The sequence below is a fragment of the Lipotes vexillifer genome, unplaced genomic scaffold (genome assembly GCF_000442215.2).
Source record: "Lipotes vexillifer unplaced genomic scaffold, Lipotes_vexillifer_v1.1 scaffold805, whole genome shotgun sequence".
Lineage (NCBI taxonomy): Eukaryota > Metazoa > Chordata > Mammalia > Artiodactyla > Lipotidae > Lipotes > Lipotes vexillifer.
In genome coordinates, this window is record NW_006776681.1 from 547824 (window position 1) to 559268 (window position 11445).

The 11445-nt window shown below is 58.1% G+C and overlaps 1 protein-coding gene across 1 annotated transcript in view; it reads right to left on the reverse strand.

The window, feature by feature from the left end:
* The window catches only part of PGBD5 (piggyBac transposable element derived 5), a 94748-nt gene that overhangs the window by 33111 nt on the left and 50192 nt on the right, over window positions 1-11445 (reverse strand). Inside the window, exon 2 of the mRNA XM_007450598.1 lies at window positions 954-1381. Coding sequence (XP_007450660.1) covers window positions 954-1367 — 414 coding nt within the window. The 5' untranslated portion in view covers window positions 1368-1381. The remainder of the gene's footprint in view (window positions 1-953; window positions 1382-11445) is intronic.

An 11445-nucleotide genomic window follows, 5' to 3' on the forward strand; every position in this document is an offset into this window, starting at 1 on the left:
AAAAAAAAAAAAAAAAAAAGAGAAGTAAGATTTTGTCTCCGTATGGAACAGGTCAAAGGGAAACGGGCTCACGTGGGCCAAGAACCTCCCGATGTTTTCCTTAGAGAAATTTCTAGAAAGAGCCACCTCCTCAGTTTCCTGACCCGCAGAGCAACTTTGAGGATGATTCTGAGACTGTCTCACCACAGCCCAATGAGATTGCCCCAGCCAGCCAGAAGGCCGGGGCTCGGGAGCTGAGCGCACACACAGTCTCCATTTAGGAAGCGAGGAAGGTGAGGGGCTGTAACAGTCAGGGCCGGGGCTCTCCACGCGGGCCAGGGGACCTCAGCACCTGAGCCACTCTGACGGCCTGAGGACGGCTGCAACCCCAGGCTCGTTCCCTAGAAGGCCTCTCGCCTCCTTTCACCACCAGCAGATGAGCACGTACTCGGAGGATACAAGAAAATTAACATTACCCTGAGCAAACCATCGTATACAAAGAAAGTGTAATTAAAGGAGAGGGAGGGGCTTCCCTGGTGGCGCAGTGGTTGAGAGTCCGCCTGCCGATGCAGGGGACGCGAGTTCGTGCCCCGGTCCGGGAAGATCCCACGTGCCGCGGAGAGGCTGGGCCCGTGAGCCATGGCCGCTGAGCCTGCGCGTCCGGAGCCTGTGCTCCGGGCCGGCCCGCGAACAAAAAAAAAAAAAAAAAAAAAAAAGTAAAGAGAGGATGAGGGTAAAAGAGGAGGGAAACTGCATCTCGGAGCAAAACGCTGAATGTGGTTTGGAGCTGTTCCTCCATCAGCTCCCTCTGACTGGATGGGGATGGATGGGCTGGTGTGGCCTGGGGGACGAGCAGGGATACCCCGGAGGTGACCTCGGGGTCCAGGCAGGATGGGAGGGTGCCAAGGGCACCACCCACCGTTTCCCCAACCCACTGCCACCCCTGAAGGCCCGGCCCTGGCTGGCGGCCTCACCTGGGTCTGGGAAGGCCTGAAGGCGGCGTCGAAGCCATTCTGCAGGGAGTCCAGGAAGGGCTGGACCTTGTAGAGGCCGTGCGTGGTCTGGCTGGAGCGGAAGGCCACGACGTGGAAGTACTTGAGGATCTTCTCGAAGCGGGCCTGGCTCATGACCAGGGCAAGCCTGCGGTTGCTGTAGAAGCCGCCGCTCCAGATGCTGAGGACCGACTCGCAGTGGGAGGTGCTGGTGGAGATCACGTAGCCCAGGAACGCCTTCATCTCCGGCAGCGTCACGTCCACCCAGGCCCCGTCGCTCCCGAACCGCTCCTGGAACTTCTTGGCGTACAGGTTGGTCTGCACCGCCATGTTCTTGAGGACGTTGTCAGGGACGAAAAGCTGGAAGAAGTCCACGGCACTGGCGCTGGGCGGCATCTTCCGGATGGGACCTGGACAGGCAGGCCAAGCGCCACTGCTACAGCCACTGGGTCCCCTCGAGGCCTCCGCCCGAGCGCCACCTTCCCTCCCAGCCCCCTCCAGGGAGGAGCCCGAACACACACGCGCCCCGAAGCGTCCTGCTCTCCACCCCCTCCCCCGACAGGACACGCCGCCCCGCTTCCCCACTGCGCCCTGTACTCAGCCCCGCCTCACAGAGCTGGCAGACCAGAAACACCATCGGAGGGAAAGGCCCACAGGGGAAGACGGGGGAGGGCGCCACCAGAGACACAGCGAATTCGGAACAGAGGAGCTCGGCGTGGCACTCTGGCTCTCGTCTCCTTGTAAGTTAAGGTGACTTTGGAAATAAGAATGCTTTCACCACTCGGGGCCCGAAAGATTCCGTTCAAGCGAGACGGCAACCTATTAGGTACTGTCTGGGTGGTGACTCTTAATTTATTAGTAAATAAATCTGAAGGGGCTTGTTTAGATAATTTCACCAATGCAATGAAAACCTCACAGTTTTTTACAAATGCAAGGACAGCCTTTTGAAACACACACACACACATCCTTAGAGAGACATGGCTTTCAACTCCACGTAAGCCAGGCTAACAGTACGTAGAGACTTGAAGGGGCCAAGCTTTGCTTCTACTGCATCCTCATAGTGACTTCTAATAAAAGCTGTGCACATTCTTTGGAAGCTTAAACTCACCCCCAGCCCACCACCAACTTTCCTCTACGACTGATTTAGGCAGTCTCTGAAAAACAACTTTTCTACAGCAAAATTAAGACTGACAGTGTACATGAGGCGTCCCAGGTCTTAAATGCAGATGGACAGATCTGGGACGCGCAACCCTAAATTTACTGCTCGCTAACTGCACGGCCTTGGATAGATTTCTTCATCTCTCCCGTTCATAAAGTGGACACAGTAACAGCTGCTTTGCCAGGCTGTCGTGTGGGGCAGGCTGAACGGGGGATGCAGGGGATGCACCGAGCACAGTGCCTGGCCCTACGGAGGTACCTACAACTGGGTAACCTTTACTGAGACATTATCCAGAGAAATCCATTGACGGTGGGCTGAGGGCTTTAGAATGCTCTAACTGCCCTCATTTTACAGAAGAAGAAACCAAGGCCCAAAAGAGCCAAGTGGCCACCATATTCTCTTTCACCAGCCGTTTCTTGGAAGGGCTCCAGGAGGTCCTGGGGCCATGGGCACCGGCCCTGGCTGACCTGACAATGAGGCCGGGAAGACGGCTCCACGGCCGCCCTGACTGAAATCATTTTATTTCCGCAAACCTTGCAGTGGGTGAAGCCATAAATTATTCAGGGGTAGCTTTCAAAAAGGAGGAAAGCCAGCATTTTAATGGCTACATCATGCTGAGTAAGCAAAATGAAATTTTCTCTTCCAAAAGTTATGTTTAAAGTCATTTTGCCTCTCAGACCATTTCAAAATGAATTCACACAGCAAACTCGGGCCTGGCCAACCGCTTAATGAAGAAACCGGCAAGTAGCTGATACCCTCTTATCTGTTTAAGAATCAGGCCCTGGAGGTGGGCAGGTCCCCAGCTGAGATAAGACTCCCTCCCTTCTGATTCATGTATCAAGAGCTTTGCTGGGTGTTAACCCCTGTGATCCTCACGACCTGTGAAGCAACGTCCCGTCGTGCAGGTGAGGAAACAGGAGCACAGAAGCGCGAGGACACAGCCCAAGGTCGCCCACCTCTAAGTGCCTTAGAGCACGGTGACCTTCGTCCCACCGGGCCTAGGTCCAGTCACCCTGCTGCAGCTGTGAACGGCGCCCCTGCCGCCCTCCCGGGTGTCCCATCCGACCACGAGGGCCGTGGCTGTCTGCAACGGCGAGCACACAACTCAAACCAGGTGCGTGGTCCTCATGACCACACAGCCTCCCTCCGCCTCCAAGGTGGGCAAAGGAGGGTCACAGAACATAGCCAAGAGCAGCTCTGGAGGGAGAAGAGACTCCACGCTGCCGGCAGCATGGAACTGGGGCTGGGGGCGGCCCTGGGGGAAGAGAGGGGACGCCTGCCCGGGCTTATCTTGGCGTCCAGCTAACGAGCTCACACAGCCGTCTCCCTCCCCTCCCTCCTCACGGCCACCCACCCCATCATGTCACCACGCCGCCCCTTCAAGGCCCCATCGCCACCACCCACCTGGTTCCCTCGGCCTCCAGGGGATCAAACCCAGGATGTGGCAGCAGGCCTGCAGACCGGGGGGCCCCGACAGTCGCTCAGTGAAGCTGTATCCCCCAGAGACTCCCCAGCCCACCGCATGCGAGGAAACCCTAACCCCTCTTCTCAGCAGCGACTACAAAAGCAGATGTGCTGTTTGGAAAGGGGACGGTCACTCGAGGGTGGCAGGGAACCACCATTCAGTGAAAAACGTCGTGGTGACCCTGGGAACAGAAAGGAGTGTGACCGGTATTCCCTCCCCAGACATTCTCGATGGGGTGAGGGGAGCAGGCCACGGAGAGTGACCCGGTGACATCAGGCTGGGGAAGGCTGTGCCCACGAGGGGACCCTGGGTCCAGGGCCTGGGGACAGGGTCTGGGAGGCTCCCTGAAGGGGCCACGCGAGCTGGGCTTTATGGGTGGAAAGTCATCAGCCTGTGGGGCGGGCCCGCAGACGTTGCAGAGCATTTCGGACAGAGAGAACATCTCGTGCAAAGGCCCCGGGAGGAGGGTAAGCGGCTCGAGGCGTCGAGGGGCACGGGACCTGGGCTGGCACCGGGGCCGGGCCAGTGAAGCACCGTGAGCACGACGGACCACACCTCAGGGGGTCCTCGCTGCCGCAGAGTGGGGGAGGTCTGGGCAGCTCCTGAAGCCACTGAGACCCGGCGGGGACCCAATGGAGCGGGAAGGGTGGCCACGGCCCGTCCCTGTGCTTCTTGGGCTCCTCCCCTGGTCCCCCTGCAGGTGTGCTGGGCACGGGCACGGACGACAGGCAAGGGGGCAGTGGGGACGGCCTGAGCCCGGGAGCCTCCATGCAAAAGCAGCCACATCCACTGATCACTTCTGCTGGTACTAGGACTGGCACGCAGGCTGATACCTTAAACCCCAGGTCCCCCACTGCGCCCCCCGCCCTCCGCTCCTCCCCACCGGCCCCCCGGTTACCTGGGCCAGACACCTGGACCACCGTGGGTCCCGCACCTCCTGCAGCCCATGCCCACCCCTGCAGCACGTCCTGCCACCCTCACCGCCACACCGTGCCCACCAACCAGCGCGTGCAGCCCGCCCTCCCACGCGGCCGCCACCTCTGGCCTGGACAATTAAAGCAGCCTCCCGCACGGGCAACCCCCCTCCGCAAATAACTGACAGCAACAGGGAAATTATTTTAAAGACACAAGCCGGATCACAGTACCCCCCCTGGGTAAGGAAAATGCCCCCATGAGTGCCCGCTGCACTTAAAGCAGAGCCACATTCCTCCCCAAGCGCTCAGGGTTCAGGGCCCTGCATGCCCCACCCCCAGACTCGTCCTGGGCCACGCTGCATGTCGGGCAGGTGCTCGGCTCATAGGTGGAGCTGGTGTCAGGCCTGGGCCCCGGCATCTCTTCCCACCACAGGGCCTGCGTCCACGCAGGCCCATCTGCGGGAACGAAGCCCTCCTGGCCTCTGGATTCACTGAGCATCCCCACTGGTAGGCTTTCCTGCCCACCCAACTGCAAGCTGACCAGCGCCGGGCTTCTCAGTCTCGGCCCCCACTGGGTCTCCCCGCTTATGTTCATCAGCCTACGGTGGTTTTCTTAGGGACTGACACTTGCTGTGGTCTGCCTCTGCTGCCCCACCCTCAGAGGTCGAGGCCGTCGTATCACCCTGCAGCCTCGGAGCCCAGTACACAGTATGTTCAACACATTCCCACTGATGGTGGATGGAACGTGAGTGGCAGGGAGGAAGGAGCCACGTCCACCAAGGAGGAGGGGCATTGGTGCTGAGCCCCCTAGGCAGGGTCTGGTGTCTGGACAGCAGCCCCCCGTGCTAATGCCTGGTGGAGAGGCCAGGTCAGCCAGCAGCTTCTGTGTGTAACAGGAGGCCTGAGTGGGTGGGCAGGGCGGGGCAGAGCTGGCACACCCCTGGCTGCACCTCCCTGAGGACACCAAGCTGGGGTGGCCAGGTGAGCCCTGGGTGGGAGACACTTGGTCACGGACAGGATGTGGGAAGGGGTGCGTCACAGACACCTACCAGGTGCCCAGCTTCAGTGAGCTGGCTTGGGATATTGTTGGGTTTAATTTCCTCCCTCCCTCCCTTCCTGAATTGAGGGAAACCACTGCAGAACTCCCCCTGGCCCTTCTGCGTCTTCTGATGCCTTTTCCCCCTTCCCTGTCCACAGCTGCTGGCTGTGTGACCTTAGGCAGGGCACATAACCTCTCTGTGTCTCAGTTTCCTTATCAATCAGATTGGAGTAATAACCACCCTAGAGTGAGTGGAAGTCAGACAATGGCCGGGCCCGGCCAGTCCGCCCTGAGGCCCGCTGGGGCGTGGGTCCCGGTCCCCAAGGAGCTTCTCCAGCTGCTCCCTTTCCTCCACGCACTGCACCACCCAGACCCGAGGCAGCGGGCACCCCGCGTGTGGCACTGACCCCCACCTTTGCCCTGTCTGGAAGAAAAGCCTGGCTTTGTGTGCTTTCGAAAGCGTAACCTTTTAGAGACTGAAGCTTTCATTTTGAGATGAGATTGGCATTTTGCATACACTGGCACTTTGGGGGTACAAATAGTCAGCAGTTTTGCGACATATATGAGGAACATGGTATTTTGAATTAACAGCTTAAGAATAACAAAATAACTTATCTCCAGGGCAAATCAAACGGTATAAAAATATAACGGGAGGACTTCCCTGGTGGCGCAGGGGTTAAGAATCTGCCTGCCAATGCAGGGGACACGGGTTCGAGCCCTGGTCTGGGAAGATCCCACATGCCGCGGAGCAACTAAGCCCACGTGCCACAACTACTGAGCCCACGTGCCACAACTACTGAAGCCCGCGCCTAGAGCCTGTGCTCTGCAACAAGAGAAGCCATCGCAATGAGAAGCCCGCGCACTGCAACGAAGAGTAGCCCCCGCTCGCCGCAACTGGAGAAAGCCCGCGTGCAGCAACAAAGACCCAATGCGGCCCCCCCCCGACAAAAAATTAATAAATTAATTAAAAAATATAACGGGAACATCCTGCATCATCACAAAAATATTCCTCTCACTGGAGACACTGAAAAATCTTAAGGCAACAGTCCATAAATGGGTAACGCAGAAGACAGGCAGACCCGTTGTTCTCATTGCCAGCTATGGCTGGTCTTCATCTTCGGTGGACGTAATCGTCCTGTCTCTCACACCCTTCTATCCTTCCCCCGGTGGCTGATAGGCAGGACAAGCCAGCTATCTGACAAACACTTGAGGTCTAAGTCTCCACTGCAGGATGCGGCCAGGCAGCCACGGAAGAGCTCTAAAGCCTCTTCCCTTGCGTAACTTTTGCTCACAGCTAAGTGACAGGTAACAAATGCAATTCACAGCCGGATCAAGGGGCCTCCAGGCAGGGGTAGGAGTCCCGGCTGTGTTCCCGACATCCCTGGATGTGTGGCAGGGGGAAGGGGGATACCCTGCCCTATGTCACTGGGTGGCTGTAGGCAGCACCAAGGCTCCCCTTCCGTTTAGGCCTGATCTGCAATGCTTACCAACATACGGAAATGAGCTCAGATCAGTGCTACAGTCCCCTAAATGGTGTCTTCCAACAGAGGAACATCAAGGCTAACCATCCTCCACAGCCGTTAGAAAACCTGCAGAAACCTGGCCGGAAAACCCCAAGAACAGCATCAGTCACATAACCTATCAGCCGTGGGGCTTCCTCGTTAGGGACAGGTAACAGTACCCTGTGCACATGCGTGCGTGTGCGTGCATGTGGTCTCCCTTGAGCTGATGCAGCACAGTGGTTGGCAAAGCAGTTGACTGCACAAAGAAAACAGTTTTGGCACCGGGCACCTGAGTTGATGCCGTTCATAGCGAACAGACCATAGAATAGCAGTGTGTAGTCCCTACAGAAAGAGGCTAATCTGTGGGCTAATGGAGACACTAAATCCAGAACCTTGACTAGACGTCATGTGGCAAAGCGCAGGTACACAGAGAAGGGTACACATGCACCCGAGCCTGACATGTCACCTTCAGAAGCATTCACTGTATGAGGCACATACACACACGTAAGAAAGCGTATTTCACACTAAACGTAAGATTTCTGTGTGACAGCCAACTCGAGTTCCTCCACCTGAAGTCAACCTGCTCCGAGGGGTCTCCTGGGAGTGCTCTGCTGGGCAGAGGTGGCCGTGACCATCTCCACGTGCACTGAGCTAAGAGAGCCCTGGAGAGAAGGGATGGCAGTGCCCGCTCCCCGGGGCCCGGGGAACCTCCCAGCCCGACCATGTCCTGTCTGTCTGGAGCAGCAGTGTCTCTACAGTCAAGCTCAGGTGCACAAACTATTCTTTGGACTCCGTTCGTGAGGAGAGATCAGGTCAGACATGTTTGTACAGACAGAACAGGAATTCCTCCCCCTCCGACCGTATCTGGTTCTCAGTGTGAGTAGCAAGATGTTGATGCCGCAGAGGAGACGCAGAGGTCACACGAATGACAGATGTCACTGTAACTGACTCCTTTTTGGCAGTAGCCCAAAGGCCAGGAGGCAACAAGGCTATTCTGGGACAATTTGTGAGTCTGTGAGTCCTGCCATGCCCAGTGTGCTGTGGCCTTCACCAGTCCACGCTACTGAGAAAGCCTGGACCAGGCTCCCCCTGCACCCACCCTCCCCCCAGGCTCATTCCCGACCCACCACCCGCCCTGGACCAGGCTCATCCCACTAAGATACTTGGGCACCAAGACACAGCTTCCCCTCTCCCTTAGTGGTGGGGGGGCGGGGGCGGGTGTTAAGGGGTGAGGAAGAGCTGCGCACAGCTGGGTCTGGGTCTGGGGCTGGGGCTGGGGCTGGCTCTGGGACTGGGGCTGCCTCTGGGTCTGGGTCGGGAGCTTCCCTGCTCCAGGCTCTCGTCTACCTGAACCTCCGGGAAGCTGCTGTTTCTCTGGGTCTCAGCTTCTTACTGGTAACTTGCATCAGCTCCCTTCCAAGACTAACGAAACAACAAGATGATGATGTAAGTTATTTTGAGGAATGTCAATAATCGCATAAAAGTCTCACATCGTCATTCTGAAATAGCTGCTGTCCGGACATGCTGAGGACAGCCCAGACTGGGCCCGGGTCCCCATGACTCGCCAGGCGTGGGACCTTGGGCACATTCCTTAACCTCTGTCTTGGTCTGTTTGGGCTGCTACAACAGAACACCACAGGCAGGGGCTCAAACAACAGAAAGGTACTTCTCACAGTCCCGGAGGCCAGAAGTGCAGGGTCAGGTCGAGTGCAGGCAGATTCGGTGTCCGGCGAGGTGAGGGCCACCTTCTGGTTCATAGGGGGCTGTTTCCTCGCTGTGTTCCCATATGGAGAGAGGACCAGGGAGCTCTCTGGGTCTCTTTTATAAGGCACACATCCCATCACGAGGGCTCCACCCTCATGACCTGAGCACCTCCCAACACCATCACACTGGGCATTAGGTTTCAGCATATGAATTTGGGGGGCACAAACGCTCAGTCTACGGCACTGTGATCTGCAGTCTCCGGTAAAGGGAAGGTAACAGCATGAAATTCAGGGTTTGGGTAAGGATGAAGTGGGGCGACGTAGGTCAGGAGCCTAAGGTGCGTCGCACACGCCCGACGCCCAGTAACAGCACCTCACCACCTGCAGACGGCACCCGTGAACCCCGCATCCCCGGCCCGTCCCTATTCCAGGAGCTCGCGTACCAGATGGCTGCGACGGAACAGCAGCCTTGGCGACCACACTTCGTGTTTCATTTAGACACCGTGTCTATTTTTCACACGAGGCTGTACTTTGAAAGCTCTGCTTGGGTACAGAAAGGACAGAAGTGTTTTTCCCACTTGGGGAACACCTGATGGGGGAGGGACATGGTAGTGACGAGCAGTCCAAGGCCCGCCCACCTCCAGCCCCAGTTCGTGCAGAGTGGCCAGGGAGGATGGGCCACCCGGATGCCGAGTTAACGTCCCCCATCGTTTCCCAGATCTTCCCTGATGCCACCACACCCACTGCAGCTCTTCAGCCCCAATCGCATCAGGTCCGTGCCCGATTTCCATCCACCCGGGACACTGTTTATTCCTCAGGCTCCTTCTCCAGACCTACCTCCTCCTGTTCATGAGGCCTCAGCTGAGGCCACTGAGGTCCCCAACTTGCTGCCAGCCCTGGCCAGTTCCAGGTAGCATGGCAACCTCACCAGCACCCCCCAGACCACCCTGGACCACCCTAGTCCCTCCTCCACGAGAGGTGACAGAAGCGGACCACGCCATCAGGCACCGGGACAGAAGTGAAAAGGATGTCACCACCCTAGGCTTCTAGAAGGTGCCCTTGACAGGACAGAAGACCCTGAGGCGCTGGTGGAGGGTCTTCTTGGCATCGAGCACCACAGCGGGCGTCTAACTGGCAGTATTTTCCTCCTGCAATGGTCAACCAAGGAGGCACTGGGACGCCCACCTCGCAGCCGTGGAGGCTCAGGCTCACGGGAACAACTCGTGCGAGGTCACCTGACCCGGAGAAAGACGCGCCGGAGGGCCTCGCCCCGATGCCCCTGCGCACGGGGGCACAGACGCCCCACACGGTGGGTCCCTCTGGCTTTGTGGTTGCTTGCGACCCTCCACGTACGTGATGAAGCTCTGACCGTGAGGATGCCTGTGAGGCAGCGGCTCATCAGGAGAAAGGAGGGACAGCTGGAAGCCGACCACGGACGCGCACGTGGGCTTGGGAGGTCTCCTCGTGGCTGCATTAGATCCTTAGAAAGAACTGTGTGCTGCTGAAGTGAAACGGCCCCTCCCTGAAAGCCGGCGGGGATGTACCAACAGGAAGTCGTGGATATTGTTAGGATACTGTCGGGGAAGTCCGGGTGATTTTGTCACCTACGGTGACTCCCGGGAGAGAGGGTAACAGAAGGGGTGCGTGTAGGGTCCACGGGCGGGGGTCTCTGTCTCTCCTGTTCCCGGTTGCATCTTCACCGCCTAGAACACTGTCTGGCCCACGGGAGGTGCTCAGCAGATACCTTGTCGGGTGAGTGATGAATGAATGAGGGAACGAGGGAGTGAAAAGGGAAATGGCTCTTTAGGATTCGAGGGCAGTAAACAGAGAAGATCAAAAGCATCGAGGGTTAGGGTTATGGAACCCGATGAGGGAGGGAGAAGGCAAGGGGGCAGGTCCTGGAGCCGGGGACCCTTTCCAGGCACCTGTGTGTGTGCATGCATGTGTGTGCATGTATCCGAAGAGGGGAGGGACCCGGGCCTCACATTCCTCAGGACCCTAGATGTGGACCTTTGTGCTTACCTACACATGAGATTAAATACGTGGCTGCAGAGACACACACGCTGGGCCGCGCACAGAAAATGCACCGCTTTGGGAATCCTGTGTTGGCACTGAAAAAATACTGGGAGCCGGAAGAAGGAAACAAACCAGAAGCAAGTGGCACAGGCTGGCCCCGACCCCTGGCACACCTCAGCCACAGGCCAGAGAGGATGAGTCTGGAGAATCCAGAGGCCCTGCGAGGCCCCCAGGGAAACGGTCCGGCCCTTGCCGACCCAAATGAGAAAGTAACGGTCACGTGGCAGCCTGCCCCCAGACAGCGGGCCTTGGAAGGTCAAACCTGGACCTCCTCTCCGGGGCCCAGCCCGGCCTGAGCAGCAGGTGGTCAAGGATGTATGTGGACATGACGGCCGTTAGATCCCTGATGGGCGGGGGTGGGTGGGGACAGCTGGTCCGTGCTCTGCTGGCCCCTACAATCCAGGCACTGCTGGCTCCCAGGCTCCCCTCCCCAGAGGGCAGCGGGCTCTGCCTGGTCCGTGCACGCAGTGATGGGGAGGTGGGTGGCACTGGACTCCCTCTGCAGGCAGACCTGCAGGACGTGGGTGATAGCCCCCAACCCTGGTTCTCTTGGGCAATGCCCCGACACACACACACACACACACACACACACACACACACACACACACACACACAC